This window comes from Haliotis rubra, unplaced genomic scaffold (genome assembly GCF_003918875.1).
Source record: "Haliotis rubra isolate DU_JTF1 unplaced genomic scaffold, ASM391887v1 Scf1404, whole genome shotgun sequence".
NCBI classification, from domain to species: domain Eukaryota; kingdom Metazoa; phylum Mollusca; class Gastropoda; order Lepetellida; family Haliotidae; genus Haliotis; species Haliotis rubra.
In genome coordinates, this window is record NW_025765342.1 from 64,030 (window position 1) to 84,457 (window position 20,428).

Consider the following 20,428-nt stretch of genomic DNA (forward strand, 5'->3'; position numbering starts at 1 on the left):
CTCAGTAAAATGCTAGCTTCTACACTGAACACCATTATTATCTTTCCATTAAATGCCAGAAATGACAAGTGTCTGAATAGTAATAAACATTTAGGCATCTTGTTGATATGTGGTACTGTGTTATGAATGTTCGACCTCCTATTTTCATTATTCCTATTTCGCCTTCAAACATGTCAGATACTCATGATGATGATGATGATGACTGAATATTAAGGCTGTGACGATTCACTCGCGTATTCGGTGAATCGAACCATAGCCCTTCATGAATTCAATTCGTTATTCGTGGTCACCAGAACCGAATATTAACGAACATTTACGATTTTTTTAAAGGAGCACGTTTTACTTGAACCCTTAAGTCCTTTCCAAAGTGAGATATGCAAGGATTGAATATGTGCTAGCATTGCAGTAGTGCAAGTCATGTTAGTTTGGCAAGACTGCACATGGTACTGTCAACTATAACGATTACATACCAAATTTGAGTGTCATGAGATCACTGGTTATTGCTGGGACAATTCAAAACTGTCAACACGGGCATTCCATATTGTACATCAATCACTTAACTGCAATATTGTATTCATGAATAATTATTCGTATCCGTTACCCAATATTCATGTTACGTATCATATTCGCCACATAGTGTATTCGTTGCAGCCCTACTGAATATGTCAGTTAATGTGGTGTGGAAACAAAATGTCCTATATTATTTCAAGAGTTAGATTTACTGCTGCAAAGGAATTAAAGACAACTGGTTTCTTCACACAACTGTCACATGATAAAGTCAGGTGTTCTCTAACTTAATATTTATGTATTTCCAGTGTCCTTTATATAACTGACCCTTACCTGGAGCCCTTGATGACCTTGTCTTTCTCATATTCCACAAGTTTTGATCATATTCCTTTAAATGACCGCATTTTATGCCATTTTATTCCATTTTGGTAAATTTGCTGCACAAATCTGACATAGAACCACCATTAGTCAAAGAAAGTAAAAGAGATTGAAACTGCCCTTAAAGAAACAACCTTCCTTCTCTCTTTTTTGAAAGGTTGGCAATGTGTGTAATGTGTTTTTTTTGTCAGAGCACTTAATACTGCTTTCCAGGAATAGTGGCGTTATTTACCTGAAAATAGTTTGCCAGTTTGATGTATCAATCAGGCTGGCCTAGTTTCTCGTCTGCTTCAGTGATTCAATGTGCAACTCTCTTTCAGGACTATGTTTCCAAGACGCGGGACTTGGAGAGGGAGTTGCGGAACTTGTCCGTGGAAAAGACTAGGGCGGAGACGATGCTGGAGGTACGCAAGTAGATCTTAATATACAGATCACATATTTATTTGTCATTGCTAATAGTATGAGTAGTAAAGGCTTTGCACTTGGTGTTTGTCATGACTTCAAACCAAGTGTTGATGAAAGCGGGGGATATAGTATTAGGCTCCGTCCGTACGCACGTACGAATTAGAATATCTTAAGAACCGTTGACTAGATTCTTTTCATATTTGGTACCTAGGTTCGTCACAGTATAAGATAGGTCCCAGTCAGGTTTGGTGACCTTGACCTTCATTTCAAGGTCACAAGGGGACTTAAATGTTTTACTCTTGTCAGCGAGATATCTCAAGAACCGCTCTCTAGATTTTCTTCATATTCAACAACAAGCTTTATCTAGGGAAGGCGCAGGGCATAGTCGATTTTGGTGATCTTCACTTAATTTTCAATGTCATGGCGACACTTTGAAGATTTCAGCATGTTAACCTGTATTCACTGGATTTTCTTCATAGACTTTCAAGACTTCCCTTGAATGTTTTTCAATAAGCAATTTCTTTAGTACCATTTTTGCATATTTCATACACTATGACATTCATGTCAAGGTCAAAGTCAGTCTTGAAAATATTTATGTGTTTGAACAACTAAAGAAGATATCAAGAGAGGTTGACTGGTCATGTTTTTGTTGACATTTAACTTCCTCTTAAACTTTCATTACTTTTTAAGTTTGATTTGATAATTTGCAGTAGGGGATTATGTCACCTTAGTGACAATGCTTGTTCTCATTTGCATAATTAGGAGCTGATCTGATCTGACTAATTTTCTAACATCTTTCTTTCAAATGCTGGCTGACTTTTGATGCAATTTTTTATCATTGTGATTATATTGCAGTTGTAGATTTGATTTGACACAATGTTGTACTCTCCATTTGACCAGGAGATGAAGTCCAGGTTGTCGCGGCAGGAAGATGTCAACGGCAAGCTCCGGGATGAGAACAGCAACCTCAACCATGACATCGACCAGCTCATCAACGTCGTCAGCGTGGCCCGGTCGGCAGGACGTTGGGAGGTACATGAATGTTTGTGTTTGTTGGTTGACCCTAGCCCAGCAGATAGTGCTCACGTCCATGGTTTGGATGACACTAAATACTACTGAGAGCTTTTATCTTTGCCATGTTTTGTACAACAATTGTCTTTTGGACTATTTTGATGTGTATGTTGCTTTAAGCACATTTTGATGTTTACTGAAAGAATATATGTCTTGAGAGCGCTTCCTTTTGATCACAAATTATGTAACTTTCATCCTAATTTGTCAAAAAAATGACACAGGAGGCTTTATATTTTTGTGTAAATTTTTCTACAAACCTTTTTATTAGTGCCTTGTATACATGTGTAGTGAATTCCATGAAAGATATGTTTTGTCTAAAGGCAAAACTGGCAGACCTGTTCGCCCAAATACCCAAACTTGAGGAAGTATGATTTTTGTCTGACATTAATTTGAACTGCTCACATAGCTCAGAACACTTGCATGGGATAGATGCCAGGGGGCACCTGCTGTCATAGATGTCATATGTTGTCCATGAGGAGCACAATGTGCCCCACTCAGTGACCACGTGTTGACCGGCATGTTTACGTTGCTGTTGTCTCTCGCCAGCAGGCATGATTGTTGAAATTTGGTGACAGAACCCAATATGTAATAAGTCTTCGCTGTTGTCAAATCAATACCATCTTTTATTTCAGATTGACACTGTTAGGTTTCGTGAGCTCACTGTAGATCAAGTTTTTGGTTCAATGCATGAAACTTACACCAAGAGGTATGTACTTGCACTGATTCACATTTATATTTGGATACTCTGTTTTGATGTTGCATGTTTATGACAATGGGGACAGGTGCTTGGTTTCTTATAGCATGAGTGGACATCTGTCCTTGTTTTTTTTTACCAGACACATGTGAAGTATTTATGTTGGACTGCAGGTATTATTTCCTAGCACTGTGTTCACATACAGCATGTTCACACTTTTGGGGGTCATTGGTTCGATCTTTGGCTGCGTCATACCAAGAGACATTAAAACGTGTTACTTGTCATTACTCTGCCTTGCACTCAGCATAAGAGAGAAAACAAGGACTGGAAGGCTTAGACTCGGTATCATGTCTCTGAGTCAGGTTTCCGTGTTAAGTGGCGTCTAACATGGCTGGCACTAAAACCGTCAAATTAAGGCGTAAACATTCCCTCTGGATTATGGTTGCCTAATTCTGTGGTTTCCACAAACACATACAGAATGAAGTGAAAATTTTAACACTAAGTCATAGCTATCCCTAGTGGTATGCCCTTCCACCTGACAGACTTACCTCCCCCCTGACCTAGATGTCACTGTATAGTAGTTTGAAAATCCTGACAAATTTTCTGTATGGCATACACTGTACATGTGTATATAGTGGAGTGAAAATTTGACTTCTATCAGCTTGTTTTCTACACTGATCCATCCCTATATAGGTTAGTGTTGTCGACATTAGTCCTTTGGACATCGTAGTTATATTATCATGTCTCTGAGTCAGGTTTCCATGTTAAGTGGCGTCTAACTGGGCTGGCACTAAAACTGGCATTTTGGATCTTTAGTTCTCCATACTGATAAACTTTGGATCTTTCAGGGATAAAATTAGTACAAGCTCAACCATTTTCACTAATGTAAAAGGTGTCTCAAGGGCTGTTAAATGTTTGAAACATTTTCTGTATGTTACTATACGTTATTGATATTCAGGCTGGTTTTTCTATCCCTGCCTTTCCTCCATCATCAGCATGGCATATTGTAAGGATGATGAAATATTATAAGGGTAATGCTATTTTTGAGGGCATTATCATTTGCAGAAGCCCGAGGTCTTCCATTAACTGCCCGACGTAGGAGGGCAGTTGAAAAAGCCCGAGGGCTTCTGCAAATGATAATGCCCTCAAAAATAGCATTACCGTTATTATTGCTAAAATACATGGAATTTGTGTTGAAAAGAAAAAGGAAACAATAAAGGAATTTGACTGTAAGTTTACTCAAAACCAACCTCTGACGGGGTTGACTGACCGAATGCAATTACGTCATCGAACAATTCAAGTGACGTCACAACAAAAAGGGACGACATTCGACCTTGGCCTTTGACAAGACCACAGCCTGCAACATGTCAAACTATGTCAGTGTTCGGTTTTGGTCCAACAACAACATTAATAGTGCAATTGTTAAGGTTTGGACCAGCAAGAAAGCCAATATTACCGCTATTTAAAGCGGGAATTCGGGTTGCTTTGACTTGTTTGACCCAGAATATCGCCAGTCCAAAGCCAATGTCGAATGAACCGTAAGCCCACGCACCCACAATGACGTCACTTGACAACAGAACTGATGGTGGCCCGTCGTTAAGGTTGAGCGGTCCAATATCATTTGCAGCGGCCCGCAAATTTCTGATAATGGGAGGGCCGTTTCATGATAATTCCATGTATTTTAGCTATAAAACATAATGATGCTGATGCTTAAACGACTGACACCAGTGGGGAATACAGGCTCTTTATTGGGAGTGAGCAGAATTTGATGGAGGGATTGTCAGAGTTATCACCCTTGGAATATCTGTCATGTAACATTCTTGGATTACAAATCTGGTGACAGTGTCTGACATTACAGGTCCTTATGAACACTGTAAGTGGAAATATTCACCACAATATCAAATTGTATAAATACCCTTGAGTTCAATATCATTATGAACTATGCTATTTATACAGTCAGTGATTTACGATTGGTTTGACAACCCTGGGTTCTGTTCCACATCTTGGCACTATTATGAACATACTTCCCTTACACTGACACAGACTATCAATAGTTGTAGCAATGTTGTTGCTTTGTGGAACATCTTGGATTATAACAATCATTCATACTCTAACATAGACTTACAATAGTCAAAGTGTAAGTTATTTTGGGGGACAAGTCCCTGAAATCCAAAGTCTAATATGCGACACTGTTAAATATTAGAGTTGTGAAAAGGGTGTGAGCTTCTGACACGTTGTCATCTTGATCATGTGTTGAAGCAGGCACCTGGAGGACGGCAGCAGCAGCAGCAGCTCCTCGGGGCGTGTCCAGGACCTGCAGGACCAGCTCCGGAGGAAGGAAGACGTGATCCAGGCCATGCAGCTGGAGCTACAGGACAAGGTGACCACCCTCCATTGTTGTGTCCATATCTGTCTTCCTACCCAGTCACTGTCGCCTCCTAGTGGCGAAGAGGAAGAATAGAGATTAAACCATCACGCCGAAAGCCTGGGTTCGATTCCCGGCATCAGTACTATGTGTGAGGCCCATTTCTGGTGTCCACCACGGTCATAATGCTGGAATATTGGAAAAAGCATCATAAAACGATACTCACTCACTAACCCTTTCGCCACCTTTGATGGACTGGCCCCATGCTACCATTACTGATTGTTAGATGTTACTGGATGATTGGGTGTGCAGGGTCTGTGACTTGGATAAATGTATGTCATCATACCCTGATGATACAGCTCATTATATCAACCTTATGTTTACCCTGTCCAGCCTCATTCATTTCCAGACAGTCATGATAGTGCTGGCATATTGCTGAGGAAACATATCTACATGTCATGCACTGACTTTGTGGTGTGCCAAAAGGACCTGTTGAATTGCCTTGTTGTTGAGGAATTTGCCTTCTTGTCTTACAAAGGTCACTTGCATTTCACCAAGACCATTAAACAAGATGTAAAGCATAATTTTCATTTGAATGAAATATTGAGACAGGGCTCCAGATAATTGTTCAACATCAGGAGTATGTACTCCTTATTTTTTCAATATAGGAGTACTGGAAAACAATAAGAGTACATTTAGAGGACTGAATGGAATTTAATGCAGTATCAGTAATCTTGTGTTTCGTTTCATATATGCACCACAACATTGCTACTCTTGTGTAAACAGGGCAATAAACAATAAAATATTAAGTTTTCAGATAAATACCTCCGTAAGTTATTCTGAGACCATACACCATTTCTGTGGTGCGTATCTGCTACGTTTTCTAAATTATTACCTACTGTATCGTGCATATATTTTAGCCGTACATGCGCCGATACGGCCCTTATCTGGAGCCCTGTTGAGATATCACTGAATTTAAGAATGTCCCAGTTTTGAACAAATAACATTTTTCTCTCAATTGAGGGGCAATCGTAGATAAATCCCAGCATCACTGGGCGAAACAAGCATTATAATATTTGGCTGTTACTCATACTGTATGTGATGAAGATGCAAACAGTGGAGACTATCAACCACCTCGGAGCTTATTTATCACCATGTGTAACTGGGTGAGTGTGTTCACACAGCGCTCCACCGACTCCCATCTGGACCAGTATTCTAGTCAGTCAGACCGAGACTATGCTGTTGGCAAGGTCAAGGCCGACCTCAGGAAGTCAGAACAGAAGTTAGATGACCTTCAGTATGAGGTAAGTTCCTAGAGACATAGAGGGCAGCAGACGGCAAAGCCCAGGTATCAGACTAATGAGTCCGGGGGGAGCTGTGACTTTTGTTTGCAACTTTAAAAACAATAATCCAAGAACCATTCCTCATGAATGTCAACTGTTTGCCTGCTTACCATACTTGGACCGTATACTGGTGTTTTTCAGATGCAGAACCGAGAGCGAAAGATTTTGTCCCTCCAGAACCAACTGACAGACCTGCACAATGAGCTGGCCGTGAAAGAGTCAGAGAACACCAACCATGTACAGACCATCAAGATGCTGCAGGACAAACACAGGATGGCTGCCAGCGAGGTCAGACACACTTTCCTTATCCAGAAGTCAGACACACATTCCTTATCCAAGAGTCAGAAACACATTCCTTATCCAGGAGTCAGACACACATTTCTTATCCAAGAGTCTGACACACACTCTTTATCCAAGAGTCAGACACACATTCCTTATCCAGGAGTCAGACACACATTCCTTATCCAAGAGTCAGACACACATTCCTTTATCCAGAGTCAGACACACATTCCTTATCCGAGAGTCAGACACACATTCCTTATCCAGGAGTCAGACACACATTCCTTATCCAAGAGTCAGACACATTCCTTATCCAAGATACAGACACACATTCCTTATCCAGGAGTCAGACACACATTCCTTATCCAAGAGTCCGACACACATTCCTTATCCAGGAGTCCGACACACATTCCTTATCCAGGAGTCAGACACACATTCCTTACCCAGGATACAGGATACAGACACGCATTCCTTATCCAGGAGTCAGACACACATTCCTTTTCCATGCTTCAGATGTATCTTCCATGTCCTGTTGGTCAGACACACTTTCTGTCAGGACCTAGTCATCAATACCTTATTACCCCTGGTATACCCTGGAACAAACCCTCATGCCTTTGAAGTCAGCCGCATAGTGCTCCACTGAGAATTCTGGGTCAGAATCAATCCCAAGAAAGCCAACTTACTTTTTACTTCGGAAAATTCCAACACCAGCACCATCACTTCAGGCCTTCCCCGTATAGTAAGCTGTTATACCATGTGATAACTTGAATATTGTTCAAAGCAACATTACAACTAACTCACAACTCAACTAGTGTTATCAGCCCCAGGCCCAGATTTGAATATGCACCATGATTCAGCAAGAAGACATCTGATTGTTGCTGAAGTCAGTTCAGTTCAATTCCATACAGGTTAGACAAAACTAACATCTGCGTAACTTGTCTGTGCAGGTTGGGAAGTATGAAGACACAGTGCGACAACTTCGGAGTGAGGTAACAGCGGTCAAAAGCCAGCATTCCCAGTCCAGCCAAGATGTAAGGAGACCCCATGATTCATCTCACCCTAATCTTGTCGAACGGATGTATTATTCATTTGGGCTCTCCTTTGACACTTTACAGATAAGATATGTCCAAGAAAACAAATAGTAGCTGTATGTATGTCGTATATAGTGATATGTCGCTTCTGTTAAACTTACTTTGGAAACACATGGACATAATATAGAAATAAATCCTTTATTCCAGTTCATTTCACCACAACACAATGGATAGTAGGCAGATATGAATCCCAACAATGTTGAGTGAACCAAATTACATCTAAAATAAAATGAGGGGCGGTGGGGTGGCCTAATGGTTAAAGCGTTCGCTCGTCACGTCGAAGACCCAGGTTCGAATCCCCACATGGGTACAATGTGTGAAGCCCATTTCTGGTGTCCCCCGCCGTGATGTTGCTGGAATATTGCTAAAAGCGGCGTAAAACTAAACTCAGTCAGTCTAAAATAAACCAAATGCACCAATTGGAAGTGACATCATAGGCTATTCTCACTGTGACAGGATAATTGTGTTTCAGTATGTTTTACAACCGTCCGTAAGATGATCATGATGTGATCAGTAGATGTTAAACTTTAATACATATAGCAGTTTTAAATAAATTTTTATTTTTGATTTTCAGGTGTCTCATTTTGAAAGAAGAATAAGGTCCTTAGAAAGTGAGCTCCGGGAAAGTAAGGAGTACCGAAGAAAGTCTCTGGATGAGGTAATGCTGTGTATATCATAATGTTATTATCATAATTGTAATAGCACAACACATTGAGCTGTCATTTCTGATGGTAATTATGCACTTTGCAGGTGGCTTTCTATTAGTATTACTATTGTTATTATTGTTGTTGAGCAGCAGTTCATGGAGTGATTACACAATTAGGAGATAAACATCATGTGTTGGCCAATTTCCAGGGTGTTATTGAGTATTTGAAGCACGGGAATTCATTTGGAACCGACGGCACCAGCCGGAGGCTTCAAATGGAATATTCCCGTGCTTCAAATACTCAATAACACCCGGAAATTGGCCAACACATGATGTTAATCGACATTGTAAACACAAAAGTAAACCAAAAGGTCCACACACGTTTTTGTGTCTGCACTCATTGACATCGAGTAGGGGTACAGCAGTGAAATATCATCAACCGTCCGTTTCGGCTGTCTCCCATGGTAGCATCTGGAACTGCTCATTTGTGATGTCATTCGGACTTTTCGTCACAATATGATGTGAATGACGTCATCACAGCTGACGACGTAACAATACAATGGTGTGAGCGATCTTTGTATGTATTAATACGCAGCGAATTTCCGGGAATCGAATACCATTTGATCACGTTTTTCAACCAATCAGATTAAAGAACACAGTGACTTTTGGTTTACAATGCCATTTAGAAAGTGGTCAAATGTAACATATGTATATGAATATAACATATTTTACATTTGACCACTTTCTAAATGGCATTGTGTAATCATAGCTTTCGGCCGTGGGAGCCGTGCCAATTTACACTTATCAGAGGGATGACTACACTTTATGGATGATCAACTTCTTCTTTTTTAACATTAAAATAAAGAAGTTGAACATCCATAAAGTCTTGTCATCCCTATACCACCAACTTCTAGAATGCCACTCAAACAAAACTTATCAGAGGGGTACACAAAGTCCGCTGTCAAGACTACCAGTTGTCCAACTTCCATTTTTTATGGAAGTCAAGGTGGCTGAGCGGTTTAGACGGCTGACTTTATGTGCTGGCGATTAGGTGATGACACTGAGGTTGTGGGTTCGAATCCTGGATGGGACTCAACCCAACAAAAGTACTAGAATCTGTACTTTACTGAGAAAGTGTAATCCCAGATATAACATGTGTTACAGTTCATGGAATGGTGAGCAGTCTCACCCATTATAGATTCTGCTGTGCATAATTCATGGAACAGCTTTGTGCGAGACCAACTTGGCCCTCTGCAGCCTGCAGGATCTCTGTGGGAAAGGTGTACACTGATTTGGGGAAATAGTTGCAAGGTCTACATTGAGTGAATCTTTGTAAAACAAATTCTCTTGTGAGATTCCTCACTCATTGTCTCATACAGTCAGTTATGTATTGGGACACTGTTTCCAGCTTGTTTCTGGGTCCTAACTCTCAGGGAGAAGGGTCTGTATAGTCATTGGGTAATGTCATATCATGAAGATGAGCACATGGAACACATTTACTGTATCAGCATCAACAGGGATCATCAGATATGCTCTGGCTGATCAGTGAAGACACAGTTAAGGCTGTCAGGGTCATTAGTCATTCCTGTGTGTCGTCAGGGATTCATGTAGGATTTCAAACCGAGTACCCTCTCAAGGCAGATCATGAACAAAATCAGTCTGTTCAAAAAAGTTTATAAAAAAATCCTTTTTACGGCAACTGACAGTGTTTTACTTTTGCATTCGTTTGTTTGTTTAGTTTCTTTGTTGTTTAACTCTGAACTGAGCAATATTACAGCTATATGACGGCGGTCTGTAAGCAATCTGGACCAGACAATCCAGTGATCAACAGCATGAGCATTGATCCACGCAATTGAGATACGATGACATGTGTCAACCAAGTCAGCGAGCCTGACCACCAAATCCCGTTAGTCGCCTCTTACAACAAGCATGGGTTACTGAAGACCAATTCAAACCCGGATCTTGACGGGTGTCTTTTACACTAAGTACAAAGGATATACCATTATTTGTCCTGTTATTTGAAATGCAAGGCATGTCAGCAAAGTAATAATGTTTGTTGAATGTTAAACATTGGAAAGTTTAATATTTCCAATTTGGGAATATTTGCTATCATTTGCTCTCGACTTAGGGATGGATATCAAAATCTAAGCAGGTCTTGATAAATATCTGATCTTGTCTTTGAACACTGACAGGTAAGTTATACGTGTCTATGCACATACTTGTGATGCAGTCAATAAATATCTGTCTGTACTGCACAGATCGGCGCCCTGCAGGAACGTTTGCGAGACGGCCAGGTGTCAACACAAGATCACCATGAAATCCTCAAGTCTGAGCTGGCTCGACGAGATGAAACAATTCAAAAACTACGTCGGGACGTGTTGTCTTTACAAGAGAAGAGGGATGCAGCTGTAGCAGAGGTATAAGAGTTATCTGCTCCTGTTTTTCGTTTTTTCCTATGGATGCCAATCAGGTTGTGAACAGTGTATCAAACTTTTGAAACTTTTAACAAATTTTTATCTGTCATTTGGAATTCTTGATTAGTTGTATTCAAAGACAATGGTCGGCACCTGGGAAATGATTTGCCTGTCGGTTTCTTTTTATCCCTTTTTTTGCAAGTGACCCTGCACGGCCCTTTCCACAATTTACTAACATCAAAATCAGATTTTGTTCGACTTAATAGGATCCTGCATCTGAAACAGTATGATGAGAAAACTTCAGCAATTATATTCTGATCCTATTTGACTAATAATAGAGAGTCTTTATGGCCATTTAGAGTTGGATGTAAACTTGGCAAAGAGTATTTTGAAGGATAACAAATTCTTTGCTAGCCCTGAAACTGTGTATATATAATAAACAAGTTGTTATTCATAATAATATTTCGTTGAATGACATGGAATTTGGAATCCATTTTCAAGATGTTATACTAACTACCCATGTAATCTATCCATTGTCTGTAGAAGTATGTATATATGCATGAATGTCCCATTATCTCCCCTTAGTCTAGTGTAATGATATATACCTGCATGTACGGAGTAGATATGAGAACATATCCACCAAGGCCTATATCCTAGAGAAAGCAGCTGAACAGGGGATGACCTCCATCGGTCTCCTTCATCTCTCTTAGATATCCTCTCTTACAACTATTTGATTTCTAGCTTGACGACAATGTACATCTACTCCACAACTTTGAAGGTCAACATAAACGCCACCAAGAGGAGGTAACTCTAAGCGGTTTGCCTTAATAACACCCGCACTTCACCCTTTCTTGCTGAGAGCTACTTTATTCACCTTGTCAGTGTATTAGTCCAGTTGTCAGTTGTTTCATGTTTCAGATTGCATGTGCTCATGGTTTCTGTCCAGATGCTTCTTTGGTAATTGTTGCCATGGTAACATGTCCACAGATGCTATGGGGAGTCTTTTAGCATGTTGTCATACAAACAGAATTAATCTTTGAAGAAAACTTATTATTTTTGTTAAGAGTGAATCCAAATCTTGTGTTTGTCACGTGACTCTATTTCTTACCGAATTACACAAAGTGTTCACACTATTCAAAACTTACCACAACAGGAGATATCAGTTAGGTGATATCAAGCGATAACTGAAAAAGGTGTAAGAATGTTTTTTAATGATGAATGGCATCTCACCCTTGTGTGTTGATAAATCAATTATATGAGCATAATTCCAAAACATTTTAAGCATTAAAGGTTAACTGAGACACATGGGGGGAATTATTTTTTTTAATTGTTATTATTCTTGCATGGACAGAAACCAGAGCACATTTACGTTTGCCCTCCAGACTAGATGGGAATGGATCACTTGTAGATAGTTCTAGCACCGTGCATTATTCTCATTGATGGCAAGGCAACTGCCACTGTAACTCACTAATGTTGTTCGATAGCATGGAGTTAAGCCAGACAAGTTATGTCTACACTTCACCTGTTTTGCCAGAGTCTAGTTGTTGATCCAAGCATGACCTTCAACACTACGTTGCTGTATGAGGTGTAGTTGTACACCACCCTGGTGGAGGAGTAGGATGGAGTAGATTAGTGGTTGTTATGGTGATGGCTGGTGTTGTTCCACATAGGTCTCAAGTGGTAAGGTCAGCGTAACTGCCATACTTTAGTAGTGACCTATGTCTGTTGTGTCCCAATGCTTTGTGGAACATAATTTTTATATGTAGTGTATGCTGGGTTCAAGTAGTATAGTACACTGTGGTCATGGATTCCTGACTCTTTTTGTTTTTAGCATTTGGAAAATGACAGTGTTGTTGCAAATACTGATTGCATCTATTCCACTTAAATTAATCATTCTGTCTCATGATATGGATGGTTGGAAGTTTGACACTTTGCATCCTTATTTCAAGTGTTTGGGAGAGTCATGTTGCTGACTGTAAGTCTGGGAGGAGGTCAAGAGAGTCATGTTGCTGACTGTGTAAGTCTGGGAGGAGGTCAAGAGAGTCATGTTGCTGACTGTAAGTCTGGGAGGAGGTCAAGAGAGTTATGTTGCTGACTGTGTAAGTCTGGGAGGAGGTCAAGAGAGTCATGTTGCTGACTGTAAGTCTGGGAGGAGGTCAAGAGAGTCATGTTGCTGACTGTAAGTCTGGGTGGAGGTCAAGAGAGTCATGTTGCTGACTGTGTAAGTCTGGGAGGAGGTCAAGAGAGTCATGTTGCTGGCTGTGTAAGTCTGGGATGAGGTCAAGAGAGTCATGTTGCTGACTGTGTAAGTCTGGGAGGAGGTCAAGAGAGTCATGTTGCTGACTGTAAGTCTGGGAGGAGGTCAAGAGAGTCATGTTGCTGACTGTAAGTCTGGGAGGAGGTCAAGAGAGTCATGTTGCTGACTGTGTAAGTCTGGGAGGAGGTCAAGAGAGTCATGTTGCTGGCTGTGTAAGTCTGGGAGGAGGTCAAGAGAGTCATGTTGCTGACTGTGTAAGTCTGGGAGGAGGTCAAGAGAGTCATGTTGCTGGCTGTGTAAGTCTGGGAGGAGGTCAAGAGAGTCATGTTGCTGGCTGTGTAAGTCTGGGAGGAGGTCAAGAGAGTCATGTTGCTGGCTGTGTAAGTCTGGGAGGAGGTCAAGAGAGTCATGTTGCTGACTGTGTAAGTCTGGGAGGAGGTCAAGAGAGTCATGTTGCTGACTGTGTAGTCTGGGAGGAGGTCAAGAGAGTCATGTTGCTGACTGTGTAGTCTGGGATGAGGTCAAGAGAGTCATGTTGCTGGCTGTGTAAGTCATGGAGGAGGTCAAGAGAGTCATGTTGCTGACTGTAGTCTGGGAGGAGGTCAAGAGAGTCATGTTGCTGACTGTAAGTCTGGGATGAGGTCAAGAGAGTCATGTTGCTGACTGTGTAGTCTGGGAGGAGGTCAAGAGAGTCATGTTGCTGACTGTGTAGTCTGGGAGGAGGTCAAGAGAGTCATGTTGCTGACTGTAAGTCTGGGAGGAGGTCAAGAGAGTCATGTTGCTGACTGTGTAAGTCTGGGAGGATGAGGTCAAGAGAGTCATGTTGCTTGCTGTGTAAGTCTGGGAGGAGGTCAAGAGAGTCATGTTGCTGACTGTGTAAGTCTGGGAGGAGGTCAAGAGAGTCATGTTGCTGACTGTAAGTCTGGGAGGAGGTCAAGAGAGTCATGTTGCTGGCTGTGTAAGTCTGGGAGGAGGTCAAGAGAGTCATGTTGCTGACTCTGTAAGTCTGGGATGAGGTCAAGAGAGTCATGTTGCTGACTGTGTAAGTCTGGGAGGAGGTCAAGAGAGTCATGTTGCTGACTGTGTAAGTCTGGGAGGAGGTCAAGAGAGTCATGTTGCTGACTGTGTAAGTCTGGGAGGAGGTCAAGAGAGTCATGTTGCTGACTGTGTAAGTCTGGGAGGAGGTCAAGAGAGTCATGTTGCTGACTGTAAATCTGGGAGGAGGTCAAGAGAGTCATGTTGCTGACTGTGTAAGTCTGGGAGGAGGTCAAGAGAGTCATGTTGCTGACTGTGTAAGTCTGGGAGGAGGTCAAGAGAGTCATTTTGCTGACTGTGTAAGTCTGGGAGGAGGTCAAGAGAGTCATGTTGCTGGCTGTGTAAGTCTGGGATGAGGTCAAGAGAGTCATGTTGCTGACTGTGTAAGTCTGGGAGGAGGTCAAGAGAGTCATGTTGCTGACTGTAAGTCTGGGAGGAGGTCAAGAGAGTCATTTTGCTGACTGTGTAAGTCTGGGAGGAGGTCAAGAGAGTCATGTTGCTGACTGTGTAGTCTGGGAGGAGGTCAAGAGAGTCATGTTGCTGACTGTAAGTCTGGGAGGAGGTCAAGAGGTCCTTTTTTGTTGTTGTTTAACGCCACATTTAACAATAATCCAGCTATATTGTGGCGGTCTGTAAATAGTCAAGTCTGGACCAAACAATCCAGTGATCTACGCAATTGGGATATGACGACGTGTCAACCAAGTCAGCGAGCTTTACCAGCCAATCCCTTTACTCGTTTCTTATGACAACCATCGGTTACTGAAGAGCACTTCTCACACGGATCTTCTTCAGTTGAACTCCTTGTGCTAATTAAAGCAAAACATTGATGTGATGATTGATATTTGCAAATCTCTCAGCAAGTCTGTAGATCCCTGGAAGATGGCCTGTGTGACAATGCTTGTTGATATAGCTGGACTGTAACATCCATTAACCCCCACCAACCCTTGTCCTGGGACTTCCCTTCGTAACCCTGCCTCAGAACCCAGTGTGATTGTTCTGTCAATCCTCAGCGTAGCTTGTCCCTCCATCTACCCTCGTCCTGGGACTTGACCCCCTTTCTCAACCCTACCAACAGCCTCAGAATCCAGTGTGTTTGTTCTATCAATCTTCCTTGCGTAGCTGGTCCCTCCATCTACCCTCGTCCTGGGACTTGACCCCCTTCCTCAACCCTACCAACAGCCTCAGAATCCAGTGTGTTTGTTCTATCAATCTTCCGCGTAGCTGGTCCCTCCATCTACCCTCCCCCTGGGACTTGACCCCCTTCCTCAACCCTACCAATAGCCTCAGAATCCAGTGTGTTTGTTCTGTCAATCCTCCGCGTAGCTGGTCCCTCCATCTAACTTCATGCCAGCAGGTATTCCAATCTCCTCCGGAGATCTGCTTCAGCCATACCAAATATGTGATACTCTGGATATGGAACCTATTTGAACCCCAAATATCTTCTTGAAATATATGGGCATATATCAAACACCAACAGTATTTAGAACAACATTAAAATATTTGATGTCTTTCAGACAAGTAGCCAGCATGTGGGTGGATGAAGTTGTATCTGTAATGTTTACACTTTGTTGAGAACAGCACTTGACATGTCTAACATTCTTAGGATCCCTGCTGTCTCTGTTGAAAATATTCAGTGTTTCTTTGTGAGCTGTGTTTAGAAACTTGCAAATTATGCTAGATCAGCATTTAAGATAGTTGTCTGTTGTAAAATACTTTTAAGAAGCTGGTTCTTTGTGAAGAAACATTGTTTGTAAAATACATTTAAGAAGCTGATTCTTTGTGAAGAAACATTGTTTGTCAATTTGGCGTCTGTTATGATTGCAAAATGTAGGCAAAGTACTGATTGTTAGTTTGGTAATTTCGAGTTGACCAACATACAGAGAAGTTAACACACATTAGCGTTAATTATTTAATATAGGCATGCATGCTTCATTTCATCACCAAATATGTTCATTCCCTAACAATTTGTAATTTGAATTTTTCTGAGTTGAAATAGTTAGTTGAATAACCAGTTTTTAGATGTTTGTAGGTGAGATGTAAGAGTTTTTCGATTTGGCTCACACGAAATATTAAAGCAAGAGTGTCAGTAGATTCAGGATTATCGTCATACATTACCACGGACATAATTCCGTTGACACGATAGACTAATGATAGATAACATCACTTTGTGAATAATGTTCTGGCTAGCTATTCTCGAAAACGTTCGTAGCCCTGCGAACTTCTTAAGGCCATTCTTAACACATTGGCTATGATCAAAGTTAAGAATTCTTTGGGCTAAGAACGTTTGGAGAATAAGGGCCCTGTTCCCTATGGCAGTCCATGAGTGAGATGCCATTAATTTGCATTTGTTTTCAGGAACAATTTGTGATGTGTAGACGCTTTATCATTTGTCATATTTATTGTTATTTAGAAATAACGCATTAACATTTTTTGGCAATTGTCATTCAAGCATATAAGTTATATTTGCTACTGTTGTATTCTGTATTCATGTTTGACTGTTTACTGTTGTGTTTGTCCAGTGTGGTGTACCACACTGCATGTATATCTCTGTTGCATGTACACTGTATTGTGTGTGTATATACTGTATTGTGTGTGTATATACTGCACTGGGTGGTCCCCGTGTGTCCGTGACGATGCATGTGTCACATAGTGTGTGTCTTGGAGGGGTTTGGGATTTTCCAGTCATGAGAAGTAAAATTAAAGTTCTGATACTTTTGGTCACTGTTCCTCTGTGTTATGCCAATTATTGAATATTTTTCATGCATACCCCGGTACTTAATAATATCTTAGGGCGGTGAGGTAGCCTAGTGGTTAAACCTAAAGCACTCGTTCGTCATGCTGAAGACCTGGGTTTGATTCCCCACATGGGTACAATGTGTGAAGCCCATTTCTGGTGTCCTCTGCCGTGATATTGCTGGAATATTGCTAAAAGAGGCGTAAAACTGAACTCACTCAGTAATAATATTGTAGTGATGTTCTTTTAATGCATAACTTCAGCAAGTAAGTTTCGTGACTCATAACATGAATGTGTATCACACTGTTGTTACACTCCTTGTATCCTGTATGTCCCTGCGGAGTATAGCTTCAGTATTTCTTATAAACATCCAACAAACACAGGGGCATGTTGAGACTGAGATGGGGGAGACGGTTCATACAGACTGTTGTCGTTGTGTTACATCTGCCTGAGACGGGGAAGACGGTTCATACAGACTTTTGTCATTGTGTTACATTTGACTGAGACGGGGAAGACGGTTCATACAGACTGTTGTCATTGTGTTACATCTGACTAAGACGGGGGAGACAGTTCATACAGACTTTTGTCATTGTGTTACATTTGACTGAGACGGGGGAGACAGTTCATACAGACTTTTGTCATTGTGTTACATTTGACTGAGACGGGGAAGACGGCTCATACAGACTTTTGTCATTGTGTTACATCTGACTGAGACGGGGGAGACAGTTCATACAGACTGTTGTCATTGTGTTACATCTGACTGAGACGGGGGAGACAGTTCATACAGACTGTTGTCATTGTGTTACATTTGACTGAGACGGGGAAGACGGTTCATACAGACTGTTGTCATTGTGTTACATCTGACTGAGACGGGGAAGACGGTTCATACAGACTGTTGTCATTGTGTTACATCTGACTGAGATGGGGAAGACGGTTCATACAGACTGTTGTCATTGTGTTACATCTGACTGAGACGGGGGAGACAGTTCATACAGACTGTTGTCATTGTGTTACATTTGACTGAGACGGGGAAGACGGTTCATACAGACTGTTGTCGTTGTGTTACATCTGACTGAGACGGGGGAGATGGTTCATACAGACTGTTGTCATTGTGTAACATCTGACTGAGACGGGGAAGACGGTTCATACAGACTGTTGTCATTGTGTTACATCTGACTGAGACGGGGGGAGACGGTTCATACAGACTGTTGTCATTGTGTTACATCTGACTGAGACGGGGAGACGGTTCATACAGACTGTTGTCATTTGTGTAACATCTGACTGAGACGGGAAGACGGTTCATACAGACTGTTGTCATTGTGTTACATCTGACTGAGACGGGGGGAGACGGTTCATACAGACTGTTGTCGTTGTGTTACATCTGACTGAGACGGGGGAGACGGTTCATACAGACTGTTGTCATTGTGTTACATCTGACTGAGATGGGGGAGACGGTTCATACAGACTGTTGTCATTGTGTTACATCTGACTGAGACGGGGGAGACGGTTCATACAGACTGTTGTCATTGTGTTACATCTGACTGAGACGGGGGAGACGGTTCATACAGACTGTTGTCATTGTGTAACATCTGACTGAGACGGGGGAAGACGGTTCATACAGACTGTTGTCATTGTGTTACATTTGACTGAGACGGGGAAGACGGTTCATACAGACTGTTGTCATTGTGTTACATCTGACTAAGACGGGGGAGACAGTTCATACAGACTTTTGTCATTGTGTTACATCTGACTGAGACGGGGAAGACGGTTCATACAGACTTTTGTCATTGTGTTACATTTGACTGAGACGGGGAAGACGGTTCATACAGACTGTTGTCATTGTGTTACATCTGACTAAGACGGGGGAGACAGTTCATACAGACTTTTGTCATTGTGTTACATTTGACTGAGACGGGGAAGACGGCTCATACAGACTTTTGTCATTGTGTTACATCTGACTGAGACGGGGGAGACAGTTCATACAGACTGTTGTCATTGTGTTACATTTGACTGAGACGGGGGAGACAGTTCATACAGACTTTTGTCATTGTGTTACATTTGACTGAGACGGGGAAGACGGCTCATACAGACTTTTGTCATTGTGTTACATCTGACTGAGACGGGGGAGACAGTTCATACAGACTTTTGTCATTGTGTTACATTTGACTGAGACGGGGGAGACGGTTCATACAGACTGTTGTCATTGTGTTACATCTGACTGAGACGGGGGAGACGGTTCATACAGACTGTTGTCATTGTGTTACATTTGACTGAGACGGGGAAGACGGTTCATACAGACTGTTGTCATTGTGTTACATTTGACTGAGACGGGGAAGACGGTTCATACAGACCTTTGTCATTGTGTTACATCTGACTGAGACGGGGGAAGACGGTTCATACAGACTGTTGTCATTGTGTTACATCTGACTGAGATGGGGAAGACGGTTCATACAGACTGTTGTCATTGTGTTACATCTGACTGAGACGGGGGAGACAGTTCATACAGACTTTTGTCATTGTGTTACATTTGACTGAGACGGGGAAGACGGTTCATACAGACTGTTGTCATTGTGTTACATCTGACTGAGATGGGGGAAGACGGTTCATACAGTCTGTTGTCATTGTGTTACATCTGACTGAGATGGGGAGAGACGGTTCATACAGACTGTTGTCATTGTGTTACATCTGACTGAGATGGGGGAAGACGGTTCATACAGACTGTTGTCATTGTGTTACATCTGACTGAGATGGGGGAAGACGGTTCATACAGACTGTTGTCATTGTGTAACATCTGACTGAGACTGGGGAAGACGGTTCATACAGACTGTTGTGATTGAGTTACATCTGACTGAGACGGGGGAAGACGGTTCATACAGACTGTTGTCATTGTGTTACATCTGACTGAGACGGGGAAGACGGTTCATACAGACTGTTGTCATTGTGTTACATCTGACTGAGACGGGGAAGACGGTTCATACAGACTGCTGTCATTGTGTTACATCTGACTGAGACGGGGCAAGACGGTTCATACAGACTGTTGTCATTGAGTTACATCTGACTGAGACGGGGGAAGACGGTTCATACAGACTGTTGTCATTGTGTTACATCTGACTGAGACGGGGGAAGACGGTTCATACAGACTGTTGTCATTGTGTTACATCTGACTGAGACGGGAAGACGGTTCATACAGACTGTTGTCATTGTGTTAC

At 41.8% G+C, this 20,428-nt stretch overlaps 1 protein-coding gene across 10 annotated transcripts in view; it reads left to right on the top strand.

Annotated features, from left to right (window-relative positions):
- Positions 1-20,428, top strand: part of LOC124268929 (COP1-interactive protein 1-like) — a 124,409-nt gene that overhangs the window by 29,705 nt on the left and 74,276 nt on the right. For 8 of the 10 annotated variants that reach the window (XM_046703948.1, XM_046703950.1, XM_046703953.1 and 5 more), the window contains 10 exons: positions 1,206-1,289; positions 2,191-2,322; positions 2,994-3,067; positions 5,315-5,435; positions 6,605-6,724; positions 6,905-7,051; positions 7,990-8,073; positions 8,708-8,791; positions 11,038-11,196; positions 11,935-11,997. In XM_046703948.1, coding sequence (XP_046559904.1) covers positions 1,206-1,289; positions 2,191-2,322; positions 2,994-3,067; positions 5,315-5,435; positions 6,605-6,724; positions 6,905-7,051; positions 7,990-8,073; positions 8,708-8,791; positions 11,038-11,196; positions 11,935-11,997 — 1,068 coding nt within the window. The remainder of the gene's footprint in view (positions 1-1,205; positions 1,290-2,190; positions 2,323-2,993; positions 3,068-5,314; positions 5,436-6,604; positions 6,725-6,904; positions 7,052-7,989; positions 8,074-8,707; positions 8,792-11,037; positions 11,197-11,934; positions 11,998-20,428) is intronic. The other 2 variants (XM_046703949.1, XM_046703952.1) reach the window with 2 other exon arrangements.